This window comes from Chlorocebus sabaeus, chromosome 22 (genome assembly GCF_047675955.1).
Source record: "Chlorocebus sabaeus isolate Y175 chromosome 22, mChlSab1.0.hap1, whole genome shotgun sequence".
Lineage (NCBI taxonomy): Eukaryota > Metazoa > Chordata > Mammalia > Primates > Cercopithecidae > Chlorocebus > Chlorocebus sabaeus.
In genome coordinates, this window is record NC_132925.1 from 50,888,141 (window position 1) to 50,913,563 (window position 25,423).

Below are 25,423 nucleotides of genomic sequence, written 5' to 3' on the forward strand. Positions count from 1 at the left end.
CCCAGACAGGCAGCCCCTGAGACCCTGAGCCAGACCACCTAGCTGTACCACTCCCAGGCTCCTGGCCCTCAGACACTGCGTGACAAAGAGTAAGTATCTGTTGTATTACGGTGTTAAATGTTGGTTGGGATAACCGGTCACACAGCAGTAACTACTATGCATGTGAATGAGGAGGAGGGCTGGTGTTTTCTGTGTGTCTTTTCCCCTTTTTTCTCTCAACCTTGAACTCTCTACACGGTACTTATATTTGTTTTGGTCACCTAGCCCGCAGACCCCGCAGTCAGGGGCTGGGAAGAGAGGAAGGTGGTCAAGGCAGGCGCCCATCTCTCGGCCTCTCCCCTGGATAGTACAGGACCAGGACAGGCTCCCTGGGACTGGGACTGGGGTGGGGACACTCACGTTTTGGAGACTCGGACATAGTTGGGAGGACATTCGAAGCGTAGGCAGCGGAAGCTACCCTGGATGTTGTGGCAGGTCTCAGCCTCGGAACAGTTGTGGGTACCCAGTGCACACTCATCCAAGTCTGGGGGAGAAGAGGGGCAATGGCAGGGTCCCCACAGCTGGGGGCCCCAGCCTGAAACTCCCCAGCCTGCATGAAAGGCCTGGGTGCCATGGCAGCCAGACCTGTGAGAACAGCCCGCGTGCCTCCCTGCACACACATGCCCCACCTCACCTGCTCGGCACCCGCAGCGGGGGGCCTTGTTCTAAAGTGTAAATCACCTCATGTCATGCCCTCCCAAGGCTTCTCGTGCTCCAGAATAAAGCCCAAGTCCCTCCTCTGGACGCCAAGCCACACAGTGTAAGGCCTCTCTGGCCTCTCCAAGCCCCTTCTCTTCCACAGGGGCCACAGTCCTGCTGGACATCCTTGAGCTGCCCCAACAGCCTGACCCTTATCCTACCCCAGGGCCTTTGCTGCTGCCGGAACGCTTTCCTCAGCTTTTCCTACTGCTGGCTCCTTCTCATCTTTTAACTCTCAGATCTTGAGTCACCCCCTCCAGGATGGCCTCCCTGACCACTCGACAGTGGTCCTCCTGCCCCATCACCCTCCATCCCACCCCATTTTATCATCCTCCTACAGCTCGTCACGCTCTGCAACACACCGAGGCTGTTTTGTATGACTGCATGTTTTGTATGTTTCTACCGTCCCCCCTCAACCTGGGTCCCAAGAGGGCAGGGGTGTTTGTCTTTCTCATTCCCATAGTGTCCCCAGTGCCCAGTGGAGTGCCTGCATGGAGCAGCGCTCAATACATCTTGCTGGACAGAAGTCCAAGACCCATCACTTGCAAGTTCAGACTCAGAGACGCAGAGCTATGAGTAAACGTCCCACGTGAGCAACAGATGTGCTCACGCTTCCTGTACGTTCAGAAGCAAACATACATGTGCAACTCCAACAGGCACACAGGCTCAGCACACATGTGAGCACATGCACACCCACACGGGTGCACAGAAACAAACACACAGAGGGCTCATTTGGGACAAAGAAACATACACATATAAATGTCAACAGACATATGAATAGATACCGTTCACAAAAGCTCAGAGAAGCAGGGGTAGGGGTAGGGGTGTCTGTGTGTGTGTGTGTGTGTGTAACCCACAGGCACCCTGGAGGACAAAAGGTCTTAGAAATGGGTTCTTGAGACACTCTGAGGATGAGCTGCTCAGCCCAGAGAGGGCCGCCTCGGGAGGCCTCAGGGAAGTCCGGTGAGGTAGGGGCAGGGGGTCTTCCAGGGGCAGTCACAGAGGGCTTCAGTTTTTGTTTTCCAATCCTTCGTATTGACACCATGTAGGAATTTCTCCTCACTCAGTCCTCACACTGGCCCTGTGCAGCGAGGGTCACTGGATTCCTCAGACAGAGGAGGGTGTAGAGGCTCAGAGAGGGGCAAAGCCTTGCTCAAGGTCACATAGCAGTGAGCAGGGCAGCAAGCCAGGCATGCCTGATGCCAAAATCTGTGATCCAATCATGATGCCAAGCTGACTCCTAAGAGTAACAACAACATAATAGTAATAACACCAATAGTCAGCCTGCCTCCAGAGTTTACCACCTGACGTCCCTGTGATGCCTGAGGGACTCTGTGCCAAACCCACGGGGCAGGTGCAGGTGTCCACAAATGTGCCCAGGGTCACACAGCTGCCAGGGCAAGGCCAGGACTCAATATCCCTGGCCCACCTCAGACTCTGGGCTCTTGGCCACCAGGCTCTCTTGTAGGGGGTCAGCTCACATCTGTTCACCTCTGTGGGCCTCACTTCCCTCCCTCCATAAAATGGGCCCCAGGGTGGTGCAGAGATGAGTGGGAGAAAACACCGCAAGAGTCCAGGCAGGGTAGAACCCAACTGGGTGGTCCCGGGTTGCTGATTATTCGCTAGCGGACTCCACATGGAGAGCGCCTCCTCCTGTCCTCAGCCTGTGCCCTGGGTGGCCCGCTTCAGTGACCCCAGAGCTTGTGTGAGTAGGGCAGGAAGGACATGGGAGTTTTTTGCTTTGGCTCTGGGCTGCTGCTGATGGAGATGCCCAGAAGTGAAGGGCCGAGAAGGGTGAGTGGCTGCGGCCTGGCCTCACCAAGCTTGCGGGAGGCGGTCAGTCGCAGGTCTTCCCTAACGCCCCAGGGCCTTGCCCATCGGTGCTGCCAGGCCCCTGGAGAGTGTGGGCTAACGTGGGAGCTGGACTAGGCCCTGTATCCAGGGCTGCCATCGCTGCCTCATCAGAGACAGCCAGGGTCAGCTGCAGATCAGCCGCAATTCAGATGTGCAAAAGTGGGAGACAGAGCAAAAGGACGAAACAGGGGAGTCCTATGAAATGCAGCCCCGGGAGAGAGGCTTCCAAGGGCTTCTGAAGGACCTGAGGCCCAGAAGCCCACAACAGCTCAGGGTCAAGACTGAGAGCACTGCTCAAAGCTGGCCTGGCCCATCGAGTGGCATGCAGAGAAGGGCTCTTACTACACAGAAACAAGCAGGACTCAGGGTGACTTTCAGCATGGCCTCAACTGGTATTTCATACAAGTGGTGTGTGTGTGTGTGTGTGTGTGTGTGTGTGTGTGTGTGTGTGTGTGTGTGTTTATATCTGCTTAGAGAAAGACTGGAGGGAAATGCATGCAAACATGAGCAGTGGTTCCCTCTCAGCTCAGTCACGGGGTCAAATGTCCAGTGAGCACCTACTATGTGCTGGCATTTGCTCTAGATGCTGGTGAACCAGACAGACAGGGCCCTACCTTCATGGAGTGTGCATTCCAGGGGAGAAGACTGAGCCTAAATTCCTTCAGATTTTCCTGTCCTTTTTTTTTTAACTATTGGAGAGGGGCTAAAGGCTAACAGAGACATTATCCAGCACGTTCTTTCCCCCAAGCCAGCCTCCCCGACCCTGTTTGAGCCGAGAGACCTCAGAGTTTGGCCCAAGCCAGAACACGACAAAAGGACAGCCTCTTAGCTCTGAAGGTCAGGAGCTGCAAAAGCGTCTACATGGAGTAACCTGGGAAATGGACGAGGCCGGGGAGCAGGCAGCCCCCACTGCGCCCTCACCTACCATGTGAGTCAGAAGGCTCCTCCAGAAGGAAGGTCTGGAGAAGAAGCAAGGGTGACAGATGTGCAGGTGTGGGGCTCTACCTTGCCCCGATCTCCTGGTGGGGGCTTGTGGCACAGTGGGAGCCTGCAGAAGGGACCTGGCCTTGCCAGTTCTTCAACACAGAGCAAGCTGTTGGGGCAGAGGGGCAGCCACCCCAAGAAGAGGACGCAGAAACGGGGTGGCGGGCAAGCCCAGGCAAGAGAGAAGCGTTGGGGTCAGGTGCACCCACGATGGGCACATGCCAGGTCCCGGGAAGCCCTCTCTAGTGGCCAGTCAGGCACATGTGGGCATCCAGGCATCCCAAGCACCCCCCAGGTGCTCGGTGTGGGTCGGAAAATACAGAGCCAGGAAGAGTCTGTCCTCAGTGTAGACAGGTTTGCAACCTGAAACTCCTCCAAGAGCAAATGTCACTGCAGTGTCTGAGGGGGCTTCCTTGAAGTGGCCACACCTGTGTTCCACCCCCAGGAACAGGGCCTTGGTGTCACATGTGAAATCACAATCCAGAAGGATAAAGTCGTATTTCCTGCCAAGCTGAGGACATGGTGAGTAGAATCCTTACCTTTTATGGAGTCCATACCGACTTTTTTTTTAATTAAAAAGAAGAGGGCTTTGCAGCCAGCCAGACCCGAGCCAGCTTCTGTAGGCCCAGCAGGCCTCCCAGTCAGTGATTTATAGGGTCTTCTCACGGTCCTCTGATTTAACTTATGACTCTGATATGTTTGCATCTGCCCAAACAATGGACTCCTTGTGCATTGGGACACACCTAAGGGCTGGAACCTAGGGGCACAATGCACTCTGACCTGCCCCATGCCGCGCCACTCCACCCCGCCCTGTACTGCTTTCTGTTCTATGCTAATAGAAAGGAGAACACAGACAGCTGGCTGAAGTCTACTGACTTGATCTCAGGATCCACTGACAGGTAGCAACCACCAGCCTGCACCGTGCTGGGCTAACTCCAAACCCTTCTGAGTGCTAACTCTGACTCCTGGTCCCCAGAACACCAAGACCTGCTTTTGTGGGACAAGAAGAGGCCCAAGGCTGGGCCAGGACCCTGGTCACACCCCGAAGGCTGCACCCCAGGGAAGTCCATGTTCTCAGCTCCATGTGTGGAGAAGACCTGGCCACTGAAGTCAGGAGGAGGTCTGAGCTCTGCGGCGCCAAGGCACCGAGAGGCTGAGGGGTTAAGTGGTTGGTTCTCCTGACGCAATGACCCCTTCTGCATCCTGGCCCCTCACCTTGCCCTGGTGGCTTGCCAGGCCCAGAGTCTGGTGGCAAATGGCACTGAAGTTAGAATTATGACTCTCTAGCAGAGGAGGAACATGAAATACCAGAGAACATGGTCTCTCTCCAGGGACATAGTCCCCTCTCTTGCAAATTCGACAGGTGACTGCCCAGCCCTTGTACATCCTCAATAGCAGGGGAGTGGGGGACCCTCCCATTGCGCAGCCCCTCCCAGCTCTACACAGCTCTGATGAGGAGAATGCCTTTCTGCACCAGGGCTGGGATAAGCCTCCCCATGACACCCTTCCCTACTCCCCGGGATCTCGCCCTACCCTCTGGGTCCACAGACCTGCCTGATCCCCTTGTCCCTGCATAACACTGCAGAGACTCGGAACACCGCCTGGGATCCCTGTGGCTCTTCTGCAGTCTCCTCACTTCAGACAGGCCTCCTGCCTCCTTAAAACCACCCCATAGAATCCCTGTTCCACTCTCAGGACAGGGTCCAGAGCTGAGCACAGGCCTGGAAGATTCTAAGCTGCATTGAGCAGCAGCAAGATTGTCACCTTCTTCATCCCAGGCATTACCTCAATTAACATGGCCACTGGTAGCATTGGCCATCCTGCATTTATTCACCGGGTATGGGGGCTCCAAGTGCATGCAAGCTCTGTGAGCTTTTCTGTGCCTGCTTGGAGCCTGCCCGAGGCCCTGGTGGAGGCAGGGGTGGGGGGACTTGCTCACCCTTGCAGGACCTCCCGTTGGCCGTCATGGTGTAGCCCTGCTCAGGACATGCACACTGGTAGCTCCCTGGCACATTGAGACAGCGGAAGGTACAGAGGATGCCGGCGCCTTGAGCACACTCGTCGATGTCTGTCGGAGAGAGGTGCAGCCCCTGGTGAACCTCATCCACCCACAGAGCCCAGCCACTGACAGTCAGCCTGTCCCTGTTACAGCCACAGAGCTTAGGGGCCCATTTTTTAAATGAAGACAAGGGGACTGAGAGAGTAGAAGAGAGCTGCCCGAGTCCACGAAGCAAAACAGGACTCCCACTCCAGTGCTCATGCCTGAGGGCTGCTCCCTGACTCCTACTACCAGCTGAGGGGACAATCAGATGCCAGTCACGGGCACCTATGTAAACTTAGTTCTTCATCCCCCTGAAGTCGGGACCATTATTCCCATTTTACAGAGGAGAAGGCTGAGGTCAGAGTGGAGAGGCAATCTGCACAAGGCCACACAGACAGGAAGCTGCAGGGCTGGGGCCTGAACTCAGATCTGATGCTAAAACCTTTCTGTGTCCATGGCCCAGGAGGGACTCTCGGGGAGCCTGGCACAAGGGAAAGGAGTGCCTCTCTGGAAGGCGGCCCTTGGACAGGGGAAAGGTACCTGTGCAGGTGTGCCCATCCTCAGCCAGCTGGTAGCCCTGGCGGCAGTAGCACTGGTAGGAGCCATAGATGTTGGCACACTCCTGGCTGCAGCGCTGGGCCTCACACTCGTTCACGTCTGCAGGGACACCAGCAGGCAGTCATGGCAGGGCCCAAGTCTGCCTTGGAGAGCCCATCCAAATGCTGTCTGACAGCCAGGCCCACCAAGCTCCCTGGGCTGGACTGGGGTTGACCCATGCGAGGGCCAGCTTTCCTGCCAGGCCTGGTGACTGGAAAGGGATCCGTGGCCTCCCAGGGGTCTCAGCCAACTCACCTCACCAGGAGAAAATGAGGGAATTTCCTCCAGCCTGGGGAGGGGCTGGGAAAGACCATGCCAGGTAAATGGGGCCGAGACCCCATGGCCCTCTAGTTTGGCCCCTCACCCCCTCACTGAACAGCCTGGTGGCGTTACTCCACACCAGTCCCCATTGAGCTGGGCCAACAGCACCATGAACACATATGGGAATAATGTTACAGCCCTTCCCTCAGCCACAGGCGCATCCCACATAGGTGGGTACACGGACCTTGGAGGCCTCAGATACCCCATTTGTGGGTACAGATGACACAGAGACCCAGCCTCTCTGGACTGAGGGAGCTGGGGCCCCAGGACCTCAGCAGGGGAATTCAGGACAGAAAACAACAGGAGGAAGGTGAGCGTGGAGGCCAGAGAGGGTTGGGTCAGACAGAGGAGGAGGGAGAGGCCAGCATGGGTGAAGGTGTGAGGGTGAAGGGTCGGGGAAGGCTCCGGGTTTTCCACGGTGGGTCTGCCCCCTGCAGACACCAGGCAGCATGGGGTCAGAGATGAGGGCCAGCGTACCTTCACAGTGCTTGCCGTCTGCTGCTAGCAGGAACCCAGAGGCGCAGGAACAGCGGTAGGAGCCTAGTGTGTTCTCACACGTGTGCTGGCACAGGCGGCCTGGTGAGGCCCAGCACTCGTTCACGTCTGTGGGAGGGCAGGCAGCAGGCACAGGGTGGGTGGCCCTGAAGCCAGCTCCCTCCACCCCCAGGGGCCATCCAGGGCCGAAGGGAGGCTAAGTAGGAGAGGGACCCAAAAGGAAAGACAGGGAGAGGCCAGGACAGGCAAAGAGAGAGGCAAAGAGACCAGGTGGCGGGGAGACAGCAAGGGTGTCAGAGGAAGGCGAGAGGAAGAGGCCAGAGGGACAGACACAGGCAAGGCAAGAGACAAGAAGAGATGGTGACAGAGACTGAGGGAAGCAGGAAAGACCAGAGTAAGAGGGGCAGAGCCACAGGGATGAGACAGGAGGGACTGAGAAGGTGGGGGTGGGGGCCAGAGCCAGGCCCTGGCAGGCCCAGCAGGAAGATGAGGCCAGCTGGGAAGGCGGCCTTGGGGACTCCAGCAGGTGGGCCCCACTCAGGCAGTGGAGGTGCTGGGCATGGGGAGGTGGAGTGAACAGAGGGCAGGGGCCCAGCCAGGTGTTCCCCACGGGTCCTGGCCACCAGCCTACCTACCGATGCAGCCCCGGCCGAAGGCGTCCCGCTGAAAGCCCGCTTTGCAGTCACAGCGGTAGGAGCCGGGGAGGTTGTGGCACACCTGGCCCTCACCGCAGCGGTGCACACCCGTCTCACACTCGTTCACGTCTGTGGGGAGTGAGCAGGGTACCTTGAGTTCTGGAGCTCCCTCCACACACACCTCCCACAGGTGGGAAAGCGGACAGGCTGGGCTGGCTGGCAGGGTGGGGGCGGCTGGCCTTACCCACACACTTGGCCCCATCATCGCTGGCATGGTAGCCGCGCCCACAGATCAGCGGGTTCCTCTGGCACGTGTAGGAGCCCACTGTGTTGATGCAGCTGAAGCCTGGCCGACATGGCTCGGACAGTGACGTGCACTCATTGATGTCTGCAGAGGCAGGTGTGGGTGAGAGGGAGCCTGGCATGGCGTCCTCCCAGGCCCCTGCCCCTCCCAGGGCCACACTGGGAGGGGTCGGTCCTAGGCTCCAGACCGGCCCTGGTCAGAGCTGCAGGGCCAGACTGTCCCACCTCTGTGCCCCACTACCCAAGGGACACACCTCCCAGAACCCAGGCACCTGATGGCTGGCCCTATGCCCTCTCACATCTGCCCAACAGAGCAGCTGGAGGCAGGGCGGGATCCAGGTTGAGTGCTAGGATAACTACACCAACCACGTGCCAGGGGTCTAGGTGCCGGGGAAGTACAGCACATTAACAAGAAGTTTTAGAGGCACAGAGACTAAGTTAGTAACCCCTTTTTGGAAAGAAGTTGTTGGGGGGTGCAGAGCGGGCAGAATCTCAGACCCACTTGGGGACTAGGCCAGTGTCTGTAAACCTGAAAGTCTCAACCCTCGCGTGCAGCACGGAATCATTCTAGGAGGTCTCACTAGCATTCTCTGAAAATGGGAAATTTCAGGGGGTGTCACACGCAGTACTGTGTGGGGACATTTGTGTTCCAGGTCTTCCCGGATGTGTGTAGATGTATGTGCCAGGTCATGATCTATCACATAGCCACTGCTGACTGGTTAAAAAAAACTGGATACTCATTCACATTCAGTCCAGCCCCACAGATAGCTTCACAGAGGCCACTGAATAATAACTCAGCCAAGGTTTAACAGCTCAAGGTAATAGGAGCAGCTACATTTTGGGGGCAGTGGCACCCCCAGGGTTGAACACTTGACATGCCCATTCACAGGTAGGGACAAGGGGGCTAGGAGAGGAATGAAGCAGCAAGCCAGGCCTCCCTGGTCTCTAAAGCCCTCAAAGCCCCTGCAATGCCTCCAGTAGAGCCCTAGGCTGGTGATCCCCAGCGCTGCAGCCACCACTCACCCACACAGTTGCCTTCAGGATCCTGCAGGAAGCCATCCATGCAACGCTGCCGGGCCTGGCAGTAGAAGGAACCCTTGGTGTTCTGGCACAAGAAGCCCGCCTGGCAGGTGTGCGTGCCCATTGCACACTCATCCACATCTGCAGCAGAGAGGCTGGGTGTCAAGGGCTGGGGGACAGGTCCTGCCTTTACACCCAGCAGCCCTGCCCACACATCCCCGCCCACAGACCCGTGACCCTGATGGCTACAAAGATCTCTCCGGGAAGCTGGCAGAGCCACACTGTTGCTGGCATGGCCTTTGTCCCAGGAGTAATAGCAACATGACCATGTTTACTGCACTTCTGCTTGGTCCCACCATTGTTCTGGGCACTCTCAGCCCAAAGAAGTAGATGTCATGACACGCCCCATCTTACAAACAGGGAAGCTGAGGCACAGACAAGGCTCTACTGCTGGGGAGCACTGCACCAGGACCAGAACCTGGGGGACTGGCTCCCAAGCCTGCTCTGTTAGCCGCTGTCCCACACTTGCAGGGGGAAGAAGTGGGGATGTCCCCACCGTGTGCCTAAATCTCTAAGGTAAGGTCATGTGTTCACACTTTAGGGAGGTAGCACAGGTAGCAAGACGGCTTCAACTCCGGAGACTTTCTTTCTGTTTCTGGAACATGCCAAGAGTGCTTCTTCCCCACACCCAAAAGGCCTTGGCATGCCGCCCCCTCTGCCTGAAGCTTCTCATTCAGGTCTCAACTCCAACATCACCTCCTCCGGGGCCTCCCTGGACCCACCACTTACAGGGGCCCCCACCCCCAGTCACTCTGCCATCTCCATTTGCCTATGTGGACTCCACTGCCCCCACCACGAGGTCAGAGAAGGGCCACAGCACCCCACCCTGGATCCCTGGTACCCAGGACCTGGCAGGCACATAAGAACAGCTCAGGAAGTACTTGTTGAAAGGGTTGGATGAAACCCCTCCCTCTGCTTAGAAGGCTGGAATTTTCCAGTGAAAGGGATGGAGTGAACCCTCTGTGGGCTCTGCCTCAATGTACAAACCAGGCCACAGCAAGGGGCATAACTGGCACCCAGACATCAGCAGGCAGGGGCAAAGCCAGGGTGGACCTAGCCTGCCCTCACCTGCCTCAAACTCCCATCTCTGCCCCAAACACCACCATCGTGGGGTCTTCCCACCAGCAGGAAACCCAACTAAGGGGAGCTTGCTAGAAAGGAGGGGATGGAGAGAGGCATGGCCAGGCCTGAGCGTGGCCAGGGCAGGACAGGGGTGGGGCCAGGGAGGGGTGGGGCAAAGCTGGCCATTGGGCAGGGCCTCCAGTTGGTCCTTCTGGGCCCTTCTCACCTTCACACTCGCCATCCTTGAGGGCATAGCCCGGTTCACAGGTGAGTGCCTTGTAGCAGTGGAAAGAGCCCATCGTGTTCACACAGTGCTCGCCCCGGCTGCACGTGTGCAGGTCCGTCACACACTCGTTGATGTCTGCAGGGAGAGCAAGGCTGTCAGAAGCTGCAGAGTCCCTAGGACAGTGGCTGAGTGCAGCCAGCAGACCTTGGGCCACCAGGAGGGAGAGAGCTCCAGGTCCCGCCCTCATGGTGCTCACCATTCAGAGATGTGGCTGATGTCTCGGCACCCAGACATCCCTTCATTCAACAAAGATTTATTGAGCACCTGCTATGCACTAAGCACTGTTCTTGGCACTGGGTGTACATCAGTGACCAAGACAGAAATCCCTGCCCTTGTGGGGCAGACACTCAAGGGGAAAGGACACAATAAATACATAAACAAACATAAATGGAGGTGGTGCTGAGTGCTATGGACAAAACAGAGCAGGACGCAGGAGACAGGGAGTGCCCAGGTACAGTGGGGGGCATTGTAGGGGAGTGGGTCAGGGATGGATTCTCAGAAAAGAAGACATCTGAGCAAAGATGATACAAGATGACAGACTGGACCGTGCAGACAGACCAGGCAGATGGGTCAGGGACGTGAAGGCCCTGAGAAGGAAACCAGCTGTGCAGGTTCAAGGGCCCGCTAGGAGGTGGGTGTGCTGCAGGGGAGAGAAGGGAGAAAAAGGGGGAGCAGGAGGAACAGTGGGAGCCACTGAGAGTTCCAAGCAGAAGAGAGAGTGGTCTGATTTAATTGGAGCAGGGATCCCTGGCAGGGGCTGGAGAATAGGGGTGAGAATCCAGGCAGGAGATTCAGTGGCTCGGACTACCTTTTATGGGCTGGGAGAAGCAACTGGATTCTGAAGTATTTTGAAGCTGGAACCAACAAAACCCACTGATGGATGAGATAAAAGTGAGGTGGGAGGAGGGGACAGGTGGCAGTGAGGGCCGGCTATGAGATGCAGGCTGCGGGGGAAGGTGGGAGCCCTCCTGGCCGTGAGAGTTTGAGGGTGAAGAGACAGCCAAGGACATGCCTTGGAGTTCACACAAGGGGTCTGAGTGGGATTACTAACTTGAGAATGGTCAGATAGCTGAGGCCACCCAGGGGAGAGAAGCCTACGGAGAGGAGGCCAAGGACCAGCTCCTGGGAGATTCCAGGGATACGCAGTTGGGGAGAGGAGAAGCCAATGAAGGAGAGAAAGGACACACAAGGGAGGTGGGGAGCCACAGAGGCTCAGAAACTGTCTCCAGGCCACAGAGGCCACCAACTCAGAAACCACCCCCAGGCCACAGAAGCCACCAACTCAGAAACCACCCCAGGGCCACAGAGGCCACCAACTCAGAAACCACCCCCAGGCCACAGAGGCCACCAACTCAGAAACCACCCCAGGGCCACAGTGGCCACAGAGGCCACCAACTCAAAAACTGCCCAGGGGCCACAGAGGCCACCAACTCAGAAACCACCCCAGGGCCACAGTGGCCACAGAGGCCACCAACTCAGAAACTGCCCAGGGGCCACAGAGGCCACCAACTCAGAAACCACCCCAGGGCCACAGTGGCCACAGAGGTCACCAACTCAAAAACTGCCCGGGGGCCACAGAGGCCACCAACTCAGAAACTGCCCCAAGGCCAGCGCTAAGCCAGTGTGGAGGGCGGACCCATTTACTCCCTCCTGGTGCTCCACTTTGTGGTGGCAGTCAGGTGCACTAGTCCTCTCCTTATCTATCCATTCCACACATCCTTATCTATCCATTCCACACATCCTTATCTATCCATTCCACACACATAACTCTGTGCTAGGCTCCTGTGACCAAGCGGGTGTGTTGGCCCCAGCCCCGGCCCTCAAGGACAGGCAGGTGGAGGCTTGGGGGCTCCAGCCAGAGAACTACCCACTGTGGTCTGGACCATCAGAGCCACTTCTCAGGAGTGGTGACATTCCAGTTGAGTCTACAAGGATGACTAGGGGACCAGGTGGAGAGGTGGAGGCCAAGGTCCTGGGGAAAGAGACCCTCCCAAACTCACAGGTGAACCAAACAGTGTCAGACCAAGCAGACCTGGGGATGGCTGGGAATGGGGAGGAGGGAAGGGGACAGTTCTGGGCCAGTGGTTTCCAAGGAAGGCTTAGTGGGGCAAGATAAAGACTTCTGATTTATAGGCTGGACTTATAGAAGGAGACCGTTCCCAGGACCCCAGAAATGCCCATAACCCAAGGAGCCTCCCACAGCCTGGAGGAATTATGGTAATAAATAGCAGCACCATGAGCGGAGGCTCACCAGGGTCAGGTGGTTTAGAGGACATCGTTCTGCAAGCCCCATTTCTCAGAGGAAGAAATCAGCCTTCCAGTAGTGCTGTGACTGGACCAGAGTCACACGGACAGCCATGTGGCAGATCAAGAACGGAAGTCAGAGCGCCGGGCCCAGAGCTGTACCCTTGCCCCATCATTCAGGCACTGCTGCAGCACCACTTCATGGGGGGCTCAGAGCTGGGGGCTGCCTCCCTCACATCTTCTTGCAGCCCGGCCCACCTGGAACATTTTTCCCTGTGCCCAAGACAGTCTTCAAAGTTCAGACCACAAAAGGCAAATGGTAAACACAGGGGAGTCCCTGGCACAGGTCGCACCCAATACTGTCCCACTTTGATTTACATACCTCCAGTGATGGGGAGTTTACTACCTCTGCAGGTTGCCTCAGTGTAACATTGGTTGAATTATAATAATGATGTCACAAGACTAGCAAATTCTTCAAATGGATTAATTCATTTAATCCCCACAATGACACTTTGAGGTAGGTGCTGTTATCTCATTCACAGATGAGGAAACTGAGGCTCAGAGAGTTTAACCAACTGTTTTAAGGTTTTATATTAGAAATTGAAAGAGCTAGGATTTCAGCACAGGCAGGCAGGCTGGCTGCAGAGGCCACACTCTTGATCCTAGCATGAGCCTCCCATCTTACCTGCCTGGGTTAATAAACAAGTGCAGAGCAAACAAATGAACTGCAGGAGAGCCCAGTGGACATTTGTGGACGTACAAATGACGGAAAGAATGCGCCGCAGGTGCTAACACGACGGGATGAACACGTGTGCGAGGGGCATGGAAGGATGAAGAAGAGGCGCTGACGGGTTTGTACAGGATGAACAAGGAGGGAAAGAAATAAAGGAATGCGTGTGAGCTCATAAATTTTGCTGAATGGAATGTGCCCTTGCTCTTTCATTCCCAGAACCCACTTTGCAGCTGCCTGGGGATCCCTTTTAGTGTGAGGTCTTATCTCCAGGCAGCCAGGGGAGCCTGCATACTTAGGCATTGCGAGAGGGCAGAGCATCACGGGGGGGTGCTCGTGGGCCCTGGTGGGATCTGCCTTCCCAGACGCACACACACGGACCCAACACAGACAGGAGGAGCTGGCTGGCTGCTGGCAAGCAGGGTCAGGAGGCGCATGTTGTGCCGACAGCTAGAGACCTAGGGCAAACATGTCTACAGCAGGCGTTCAGCCCAGCACCATGGGCTCATGTGCCCAGCGGTGAAAGGCGAGGAAGGAAGGGGATATGTCTAGGCTGGACATGGTCCCCAAGCACAGAGAAGACAAATGGGGCTCTGGTCACATGCCCTGAACGCACTATGTTCTGATCCTACTTCCACACCTTTATTCGAGCTGTTCCTTCCACCCCGCATGCCCTTCCTGATTTCCAAACGCTAACCCGATGCCACCAGCTGGAATGACCTCGCCCTCTGTGCGTGTCTCTGTGATGGCATTTACCACAGCCTGCCCTGAGTCCCAGCAACTTTGGGTCTATCTTCATCTGGGACCACAAACTGGAGGAGGGCAAGGGCTTACAGTCCTCTGCGAAAATATCAGAGGCTGCAGACATATGCACAGAGCACTCCCAGAGCCCTGGCGCCTGGCCCACATGGGGCCTAAGAGAGGGGAAGAAAGAGGCATCACTGAGCACCGACCCAGGCGGTGTGCAGGCCAGATGCTGGTTATGAGCCCGCACCCAGTCCTCTGGCCCCACGGTCAGAGGGGAGGAAAGGGAGGCTCAGAGGAGAGCTCCGCTGCTCAAGGTCACATAGCAAAGGAATGCCAAGCTGGTGTGCAAGGGGGGCTCTGCTCGACCCCAGCCTCTGTCCACCAGCCTCTGCAGAGGACCCTGGGGAAGGCATGTAGCTGTTGTAGCATGCTCACGGTGCCCGGGCTCTGTGCTACCCCACACACGTCACACAATCGTCAAAAGAGGATCAACAGCCTCCTTATTACAGATGAGAAAACCACGGCTGGGGGAAGACAAGTCATTCATCCAAGGCCACAGAGCTTCTGGGGGTCCTGCTTGGAGCCCAGGCCTCCTGCCTCCAGACCCCACACATGCTATCCTTCTCCCAGCATGTCTGACTCCCTCATTTTCCTGCAGCCCAGGTGGGGTCCATGATCCACTAGGCCACACATCCAGTTCCCTGACACATAGACACGTCCCTGGGGAAAGCAGCCTCCGGGTGGAGCTGGCAGCCAAGCGGGACAAGACGCCAGGACACAAGGGCATGACATAGAGCACTGCGGTGCCGGCTGTGCTGAGAGCTCACATGCAAAGGACAGGCCCTTTGGCATGTGGCCACAGTGTGGCAGGTTTGGCGTGGAGCAGAGCGGAGAGCTGTGACGGCGGGCGGCAGGTGGGGCCCTGGCTTACCCACGCACTTCCTGTGCGCATTGAGGATATAGCCATCCGCACAGAGCACTGTGTGGTTGACACAGTAGAAGGATCCCAGGGTGTTCACACAGAACTGTCGCCGGCTACAATCGTGAGCACCCATCAGGCACTCGTCTCGGTCTAGTGGCAGCCGCAGGAGGAAAAACAGAAGGACTGTTAGAGGGGCATGGGCTGCCACGGAGCATCAGTGACAGGAGAATGAGACCCAGCAAGGGGCGGGGGCCTGCCTGGGGCCTCCCCGCCTGACTGTGTGTAGCTGGGCCTTGGGCCCAAGCCTGAGCGTGCAGAGCTGGTCCCCACTGCCCCAGTAAGGACGGTGGCAAGGTGAGACTCAGAGACGGTGGGTGGCTGTCCACAGTCACAGTGGGGACAGGACCAAAGGCTGCCTCCCGTACGCACTCAACACTTCCCACATCCACAGGCGCCAAGAGAACCATGCCACTGAGAGCTTGCAAAGTCCAGTACTTAGACCAGGCCAGAAACATAAACCAGGGAAGGGCCCGCAGGGGTTCCAGGACACTGAGTGTCTGTGCTCCATCCAAAAGGGGACAGGGGTGTGGACCCCTTGTATGCAGATTTCACAAAGTTTCAAGAGAAACCTGAAATCTGGAAGTGTTTTAAACATTCTTGTACTCAACATGTTTGGAACTCACTTGATTATTTCCAATGCAGCAGAGTTGAGCAGCGCTCCTCCACAGGGCAGGTGCCCCTCTGAATGCCCGTTGCAACCTGTGGCCTGGACCCTGGCTTTCACTGCCAGGGCCTCCAGAGGAGGGAGGGGGTCCTGGGGATGTGCAGACATGGGCCAGGCTGCATGACCAGCACAGGCAGAGGGGCCTCACAGGTCTGGGCCCAAATGAGGCCTGCCCCAGGACAGATGCAGCCTTTACATCTTCAGGGCCCTGGGAGACCGGGAGCGGGGCCCAGAGAACCCAGCACCACCTGGACCTGAGAGCTGCCCCCAGCATCGGAGAGGAAGGCCTGCCGGTCACTGGGCAAGCCTACTCTCCTCTCTGGGCTCACAGGACAGTGTTTGTCCACATCAGAACATAGTCTCAGCTGGGGATGGACACGGGCTTTCAGCTTCTGAGAGGGATGTGGGTATTCACCCAGGCAGACTTGACTGTGTTCTCCCCAGACACCCATCAGGGTCTCATCTCTGAGCCAGAACTGCCATACTTCCTAGACTCTGCATACTCCATTTCTGTCCTGCCCCAGGCAGGAGGTGAAGTCTTGAGACCTCTCAGCTTGGTTCTTCAGATACCATTCACTGTGGGAACCAACCCAGCAGGTACTGGATCCAATGGCCTCATTTTACAGTGGGGGGTCCTGGCCCACAGAGGCCCCACAGAGACAAGACCCAGACCTAGGCGGGGTCACGGGGGTGGAAGAAATGTGATCCTTGGAGAGCTAATCATCACCAATGTCCTTCATTTGGGAACACATTCAGCCAGGCATTCCTGCTGTCCAGCCTCCCTCCCACTCCCCATCGGGGACACTTCCGGCTGCCCTTAAAACAACTGGCATTGCTTCCCCATCCCCCTCTCCACCCAGGCCTGGACAGGGCTGCACAGACCAGGGCAACCCTCAAGGGCAAGGAGAGTGGAGGTAGTGTCCACAGACCAGCAGCACCCATATCACCTCGTTAGAAGCACAAATTCTCAGGCCCACCCACCCAGACCTATTGACTCGATCTCTGGGGATTCGGCAGAATCTCAGGACCGCCAGTTTGACCCAGGCCTCCAGGGACTCAGGTGCACACTCCGAGGGAGAAACATTGCTCCAGGAAATGTGGAGCAACACCACGGGAGGAGCCTGGGCCCTGTTCCTCTGCAGCCCGCTGCAGCCCAGCCTGGAGTGCATGTACACACCACACATACAGTGAGAGGGAGTGACTGTTTAACCTGCTCCACTGGGGGTGCTCATCATAGCAGCCAAGACTTTTCCCGCACAAACTCAGCAGATTTTAGGTACCAGCCACGCCTACCTGGAGGCCCCCATCACAGGCCAACTCAGGTTTGCACAGGTAGGAGGGCACCCCAAGGCACTCACCTTCACAGGACACGCCGTCCGCCATGATGGCATAGCCGGGAAAACAGGAACATATGGCTGAGCCCCCAACAGTGCTGCACACCTGCTTGCAGGGTCCATTGTCTGGAGGAAACCACACAGAAATCAGAGACCACCAGGCCCTGGCCTTGGCCCACACTGGTTCATTCCCCATCCCTGGCTCTAACCTACTAGTGAGACACAGAAACAAGGCCCCTGGGAGGCAGGGAGGCAAGGAGGCTGGGAGACAAGGAACCCCACTCCTGGTCCTTTTCATAGGTTCATCCATTAAGTCTGCTCCAACACCATCTGGCATCGGGGACGATGTTCTGGGTCTACCTCCCCCACCACTCAGATCCCAGCCCATGCCTTGAGTGACAGCAAGAACAGTGAGGAGATGGAGGAGAAGAGAGAAGGAGGAAGAGAAAGGAAGGAGGCAGGGAAAAAAGTGGGGGCAGGGAATGAGGAGAAGAACAATAAAGAAGAGGGCTTTCTAGGCATCGCTGAACACAGTCTCCACAACAGGTCGGCAAACCAGGATATGACCACCTCAACGTTATAAGAATGGAGACAAAAAGCAGCTAATTGGCTTGTTTGGGGTCACACACCAGGCCCTAGGCTGCCCCCCCACATCACATCTCCTCAGTGACTTCCTCAGCTCCTCACTCAGTCCCAGGTAAGCCCATCATCCCAAAACAGAAGCACACCCTTTGGAGGGGCCATCTTGCACATATCCAGCACCAGAGAGCTCATCACCTGCAAGCAGCCCAGACCCACTCCCTGGACCCTGGGTCCTGTCCTGGAGACACCACCCCCACTGCTTACCTTTGCAGGTGTTGGGCTGTGGCAGTGGCAGCGGGATGGTGTTAGAGGCCACCTGGGAAAATTCTGACTTCAGTGCAGGTTCCTGTGGGGCTTCTGGCTGTGGAGGGTGACCCTCTATCATGGGTAGAGCAGAGAGGGGGTTGGGGGAGGTCTCAGGTCTTCAGCCAGGCCTCAGGCACTTCCAGGCACCTGCCCTTCTCACGCAGGGCACTGACGTTTAATCCCCCACCCCATTTCACAGGAGAGGAAAATGAGGTTTGGAGTGTGCATATACCTTGGGAAAGATCAATCTCAGCTACTGGGACAGAGGGGGTGGAAGGAAAGGAGGCAAGGAAGAAGAGAGGGGGGAAAGGAAAAAGAGTGTCTAGATTAAAAACCAACAATCAATTCTAGGACCACTGGCTGGGAGGAAATCCCTCTGGATCACCATGGGCCCAGCGCTGGGGAGATAGCTGGGTTTTGGTAAGAGCCTATCCCTGCACTCAAATATAGGACAAGGCGCTGGGGCCAGGTCCCTGCAGATGGAGCTCCAGGAAGGAAGCTTCTATTTTCCCTGCCTCACAAATCTCCCATCACTGGAGGCCTCAGGCTTCTGTGGGTTCCAGCGTATGGGGCAGCAGGAGGTGAAGGACCCCACAGTGTGCACCTCAGGAATGCCACACTCCCCTGGCAAGATCAGCCCTGCCCACAGCCCCTGCCCTGGCCATCAGGGCCCTTACCTGGGCGGCAAGTGCGGCCATCATCCTGCAGTGAGAAGCCAGGAAAGCAGGCACAGTGGTAAGAGCCCACAGTATTGATGCAAAGGTGCTGGCACAGCTCTCCCGGGAGGAGAAGGCACTCATCCTGGTCATCGCCTGGCAGGCTGTTGGGCAGCTCGGCCTCTGTGCCCAGTGACAGGGCCTCTCGGCCCGCCATCTCTGCCTCTGAAACTAGGACAGGAGTTAGAGCTCAAGACAGAGCCAGCTTGGTCAGAGTAGGTGGCTGAGACCACCAGCTTTGGGAAATTAGTGCAGGTCCTCATCAAGGCCTCTGTGTGCCCAGCAGACAGCAAGGATAGATGAAGCAGGATGGATGGGTGGGTGCGTGGATGGATGGATGGATGAATGGGTGGTGACTGGATGGGTGGATGAATGAAGGAGGATAGATGGATAGGTGGATGGGTAGATGGAAGGATGGGTGGATAGATGGATACATGGGTGGATGGATGAATGGGTGTGTGGCTGAATGGATGGATGGGTAGGTGAATGGATAGATGGATGGGTAGACGAATGGATGAGTACATGGATAGATGGATGGGTGAGTGGATGGGTGGGTGGATGAGTGAATGGAAGGATGGGTAGGTGGATGGATACATGAGTGAATGGGTGAATGGGTGTGTGGCTGAATGGAGGGATGGGTAGATGAATGGGCAGATGAATGAGTGGATGAGTGGATGGGTAGATGGACAGGTGGACAGACAGACAAATGGATGGATGGATTGGTAGGTGGGTGGATGGATGGATGGATGGACGGATGGACAGACAGGCAAATGAATGAACAGACCTCAAAGAGTAAGAATGAACCCATCAGAGCCAGGTCCAAGTCTTCATCACTGAGTCCCCTACAATAAGACAGGGTCAGATCCACAAGGAAGCTCTCACTAAAGTGTTATAATGGATTCAGACCCCTAACCTCAGTGACATCAGGGAGGACCTTCCTTAGCAGCAGAAAGAGCTCCAAATCTGGGCTCCACTGGATCAGATGTGACCACTGACCTGGGCCTTCACTAGCTGGGTCAACTCAGGCAGCACTAGGCCTCTCTGTGCCTCCAGATTCTGGGATAAACCCATCTCCCAGGGTTGTGCTGGGGAACAGGTGAGAGTGGAAGAGAAGGCTCCTGGGGCTGAGCTTCCTCGGGAAGTTCTTTGTTTAACAGCTGTGGGGAAAGCACGCAGCTAGGACTTCAGGGAGAGGCCTACAGCCCCTCTAAGCTCTGTGCCAGCCCTGGGCCTCCGCCCTTCCCACCCAATCCAGGCAGTGGAGCCCACATAGAGAGTAGCTGCATGAAGTCACGTCTGAGGAACGTGTTTCATATGGAGGGTGTTTACATTAAACTGCAGCCCAATCAGTCCCAGCCGGTGCCTCTAGACAGGGCCATGATGGCTGGCGGTCTGGCCCTGCAGAGACTCAGCACTGCAGGCAGGCGGCGGACAGACCTGGGCCCAGGGCTCCTCCTAGCACACCACAGGCTAGACAGCACCTCCAGGATTCAGGTTCAACTCACCCTCACCAGCACCTTCCTCACAGGAGGAGGGAGCATTGATCTCTGGCCTGGATCATGCCTGACTCTGTTGCCCACCTCCCTTCCACCCACCCGCCCTCTGACTTTTGAAGCCAGACTTCCTCCCAAACTCTACCTTCAGCCAGACTCTTCGGGGTGCTAACCTGACCTTCACACCAGTATTCAACCAGCCCCTTAGAGCCAATCTCGGCAAGTAGCATTTCCTTGGACTCAACTTACTCTCTTTACCCACATCGGACTGGCGAGGGTGGTTGGTCCATCTGTTCTGGTTGATCTGCCCAGGCCGGGCCTGATCCAACCCCCGTGCACTTGCCCCTGCCTCACCCTGATGGGAGATCCAGGTATCTGTTCTCCTACCTGTACCTCACAGGATATGAGCTCTTCCTGTATGATCTCCTGGGCCCTGGCACCTGTGGACAGCAGGCATCTTAATCCCTATGCACAGACTTCTGCCATCTTGCATTATAGTGATAGAGATCTGGGTTGACTGAAGCCAAGGCTGACTGGGTCTAGATAAAACTCTGGGCAGCAGGAAGCCTGGGGCAAAAGTGAGAGTCATTAGAGCCAAGGTGTCCAGCCTGGCTGTGCCAAAGACCCAGCATGTGCCTGGGGCAAGATCCTGCCCTTCTCTGGGCCTCATCTTCCCCCCCGAGCTACTGAAGCATGGCAATGGTAACAGCAACAGTAGTGGCAATGCTGAGTGCGTCACTAGGCACTGCCAAAAGCCCTTGACAGGTATCCTATCATTCATCCTTGCACTGAGCAAGGTAAAGAATACACTACCATTTAATAGATGCCACAATGAAGGCTCTGGGAAAGAGCCTTCCTTCTGTGTGACTTGCCCCAGGTAAACAAAGGAACTGGGATTCCAACCAAGTCTGCCTGACTCCAGAGGCCAAGAGTTTAATCTTGATATGAGGATCTCATCTGTGGCTTTAATTCCCACTCCATGAAGTGCCCAGGACAAATCCACAAGGGACCCAGATGATGGTCCATAGGAACAGCGAAAAAACTGGGCTAGTGGTTCTAGAACCCACCTGGACATCTGGTCCCCAACCAGTTGAGGCTGAGCATGTGGATACCCACAAAGCAGGCCTGCCAGGAATCTCATGGCACCAGCCCCACAGCCACCAAGGCCCATGTACATAAAGGACATCTGCTGACTCACTGGGGTACCCTCATCAGGCTCCTGCAGACCTACCAGGCACAGAGAAGGCTAATGGTCATGGGTCCAGGAGACAGCCCTGGCTAGGGGACAGGGACTGGACATGGCAGCTGGAACAGTGGCCACAGCACAAGAAAGGAAGAAGAAGGGGGTGACACCAAGGACAATAAGGATGGATGGATGGATGGGTGGATAAGCAGATGGATAAATGGACAGATGGGTGGGTGTGTGGATGGATGAATGGATAGATAGGTGAATAGATGATCAGACAGATGGACAGACAGATGCATGGATAAATGAACGAATGGATGGGTAGGTAGATGGAAAAATGGATGGATGGCAGGATGGATGGATGGATGGATGGATGGATGGATGGATGGATGGATGGATAGATGGATGGATAAACAGACAAAACAGATGGATGAGTGGATAATGAATAGGTAGACAGATACATGGATGAATGGATGGATGGATAGATGGATGGGTGGATGGGTGGGTAGGTGGGTGGATGGATGGATGGATGGATAATTGGGTGGGTAGGTAGTTGGGTGGGTGGGTGGATGGATGGATGCATTGATGGATGGATGGATGGATGGGCAGATGATGGGATAGAGGATGATTGAGGGAATGAATGAACGAACGGATGGAGAGATGGACAAAAGGATGGGAGGATGGGTGGGAGATAAGTGCAATGAATGGAAAAAGAGCAGACTGGTAAGTGGATAGGGAGGAAGATGTATAGACAAAATAGATAGGGAGGAAGATGTATAGACAAAGAGAGGGGAAGGTGGTGAGTGGACAGTGAAAGGGTGATGGGTGGTAGTTGGTGGTTAGGTGGGTGGAGTGGGTAATCCACAGAAAACAATGAAATCATCATCCTCAGAACTCTGTTTAGAGCAGAGTTTGTGTCTCAAGCCACGGGCGATGATGGACCGAGGGTCCCCACAGAAGGTCAGAGGTCACCCAGCCTTCGCCCCATATGCCACAGCCAGGGAAGGGCAGCACTCACCTCTCCGTGGTGCAGCCGCGGGCTCTGGAGGTCGGCGGACCTCAGGTACTATGAGAGGCTCTTCACCCTCACAGCAGGAAAGCATGACATGATTGCACGGATAGCCCAGGTTGGGATTGGACTCACATAACTGGCCCTCGGCCCGCACTCGGAGGCCCAGCCCACAGCAGTCACAGCATTGCTGCAAGGAGAGACAGTTATCACTGCCCAATCCCTGGCCCCCGCCTGGAGCTAGGCTCAGGGGAAGGACTGATAAATGGAGGTGAATTCACCATTTTCTTTTCTTGCCTTTTTTTTTTTAAAATTTGAGATGGAGTCTCGCTCTGTCGCCCAGGCTGGAGTGCAGTGGCACCATCTCGGCTCACTGCAAGCTCCATCTCCCGGGTTCACGCCATTCTCCTGCCTCAGCCTCCCAAGTAGCTGGGACAAGAGGCGCCCGCCACCACGCCCAGCTAATTTTTTGTATTTTTAGTAGAGATGGGGTTTCACCATGTTAGCCAGGATGGTCTCGATCTCCTGACCTCGTGATCTGCCCACCTCGGCCTCCCAAAGGGCTGGGATTACCGGCGTGAGCTGAATTCACCATTTTCTTATCTCCTCTGCCAAACTATGCACTCTCCCAGGGCAGAGAGGTCCTCTGCCTCTATTTCCCAAGTCTGGCACAGGGTAGGACTAACATAAGTCTTTTGAAACAGATAACAAATAAATGGCCTTTTGTGGAAGGAACTATAAACTAATCCCCCAGTCACACTCATTATCCTCTTATGTTTACTAGCAAACCCCAATTCTATTCAAGTCAGTTAAAAGATGGCATTTCCCAGGGGCCTTTGCAGTTAGAGATCGATGCACTCAGCAGAGCCTTCGGGAGGGCTTTAAACTGGGGATGACTCTACTTGAATCAAGTACATAGCTTTTGCTCCCCCTCTTTCTCCTTCTTGGAGCACATATGTGATGGCTGGAGCTTTAGCAGCCAACTTGGGCCATGAAGTGACCCTGAAGATGGAAGCTACAAGTTAAAGATAATTAAACATAAAAATAGAAGACTAGGTTCCTAAAGATGTAGATCTACCCCAGCCCAGGCTGCTTTTCTTCAAAAATAAATTGGTTTTATTTATTTTAAAATACATTGGTATGCTGGTTGCAATAACAGCACCAATTATTCACTCTTTTCTGTGTTCACTGTCTTTGCAATGTGATAGTGCAGCTGCTTCTATTAAAAGAAAGTGTGTATTTCCCAACCTCTTGGTTGTGCCTTCTGTCTTGCTTTGGCCAATAGAATGAGATAAATGTGATGGTGTGCCAGTTCTTAGCCTAGGCCTCAAAAGACCTTGAATGCTTCTATTTATTTTCTTGGAACTCTGCACATCCACTAACTGAACAGGCCCATGCTAGCCTGCTGGGGGTTGAGACACTGCAGGGAGCAGAGACAAGTCATCCCAGCTGAGGCCATCCTAGGTCATCTAGCTCCAGTGGAGCTGTCAGCTGACAGTAGCCACATAAGCAAGCACCCACCCCTGCCCCCAGGATCAGCTGAGCATGGCTAAGGTCAGCAGAAGTACTCAGCTGACCACAAATTCATGCATTAAAACAGCAACAGGCCACTAGGTTTTGGAATGTATGTTACCCAGCAACAGCTAACCGATACTCTATTCTTGCATCTCTCAGTGTTGAACACTTCTCACTAATGAAGGCCCATCACATACTTAACACTTAGTTTGCATTATCTCTGATCCCCACAACCACCCAAAAAGACATGGATTATTATCCTCATTTTACAGATAGAAAAGCTGAGGCTCGGAAAAGAGAACTGGCCAGGTACAGTGGCTTATGCCTGTAATCCCAGCACTTTGGGAGGCCAAGGTGGGTGGATCATGAGGTCAAGAGATCGAGACCATTCTGGCTAACATGGTGAAACCTCATCTCTACTAAAAATACAAAAAATTAGCCAGGCATGGTGGTGGGTGCCTGTAATCCCAGCTACTTGGGAGGCTGAGGCAGGAGAATGGCGTGAAACTGCTGGGAAGCGGAGCTTGCAGTGAGCCGAGATGGCGCCACTGCACTCCAGCCTGGGCGACAGAGTGAGACTTCGTCGAAAAAAGAAAAGGAAAGAAAAGAAAAAAAAAAAAAAGGAAAAGAGAACTGGTCCAGGGTCAAACATAAAGACAGAAAAGGGGATTCTAAACGTTTCTAAACCCTGTCAACAGGGTCCTATCACTAATACTAGTGGTTTTAAGGAAAATAATGACCCCAAGATGACCATGGAAGTCAAAATCCTCTCCCAAATGCCAGAATCATCCAGCAGCCTCTGTCACCATCACCCAGGTTTGAGACCGTGGGCTTCTTCAATTCCTTCCCCCGTTCCTCAATCCAGATGAGGTCCCTTCTGGAAGGTTTCCTGAAATTGTGCCACTGTCCTAGTTTGCCGTCGCCTTGCTGTAGACAGCCAGCTATCCACCCCAATGTCTGTTTCCCTTCTTTCTCACGTTCAGTGAGGCAGCTGACCTCCCAGAATAAAGACACCACATTCCCTAGTCTTCCTTGCAGTTACATGTAGCCAGGAGATGAAGCTCCAGCCAATGAAATCTAAGCAGAACTACAGTCCGCCCTCAAAAAAGGGAGCCCTTCTTCTGCTCATGTTCACAGCAGCATTATTATTCGCAATAGCCAAAAGGTGGAAGCAACCCAAGTGTCCGTCGATGAATGGACAGATACAGAAAATGTGGTCTGTCCACACAATGGAATATATGCCACCTCAAAAAGGAAGGAAACACTTACGTTTGCTACACATGGCATGGATGAACCTTGACGACATTATGCTAAGTGAAATAAGCCAGACGCAAAAGATCAAACACTGTATAATTCCACTTACAGAGTTCCCTAGAGGAGTCAAACCCACAGAGACAGAAAGTGGAATAGTGGTTACCAGGAGCTACAGGGAGAGGGAATGGGAGTTAGTGTTCGATGGGAACAGTTTCAGCTTGAGAAGATAAGAAACTTTCTTGGATGCTTGCTGGTGATGGCTGCA

The 25,423-nt window shown here is 55.2% G+C and overlaps 1 protein-coding gene across 2 annotated transcripts in view; it reads right to left on the bottom strand.

The window, feature by feature from the left end:
* The window catches only part of FBLN2 (fibulin 2), a 90,038-nt gene that overhangs the window by 1,443 nt on the left and 63,172 nt on the right, over positions 1-25,423 (bottom strand). The window contains exons 5-17 of one of the 2 annotated variants that reach the window (XM_007985300.3): positions 22,399-22,579; positions 18,663-18,872; positions 17,944-18,057; positions 17,122-17,223; positions 15,049-15,189; positions 10,337-10,471; positions 8,992-9,129; positions 7,910-8,053; positions 7,666-7,794; positions 7,013-7,138; positions 6,158-6,274; positions 5,516-5,644; positions 400-523 (exon numbers count right to left, since the gene is read on the bottom strand). In XM_007985300.3, the coding sequence (XP_007983491.1) occupies positions 400-523; positions 5,516-5,644; positions 6,158-6,274; positions 7,013-7,138; positions 7,666-7,794; positions 7,910-8,053; positions 8,992-9,129; positions 10,337-10,471; positions 15,049-15,189; positions 17,122-17,223; positions 17,944-18,057; positions 18,663-18,872; positions 22,399-22,579 (1,790 nt within the window). The remainder of the gene's footprint in view (positions 1-399; positions 524-5,515; positions 5,645-6,157; positions 6,275-7,012; positions 7,139-7,665; positions 7,795-7,909; positions 8,054-8,991; positions 9,130-10,336; positions 10,472-15,048; positions 15,190-17,121; positions 17,224-17,943; positions 18,058-18,662; positions 18,873-22,398; positions 22,580-25,423) is intronic. The other variant, XM_007985303.3, reaches the window with a different exon arrangement.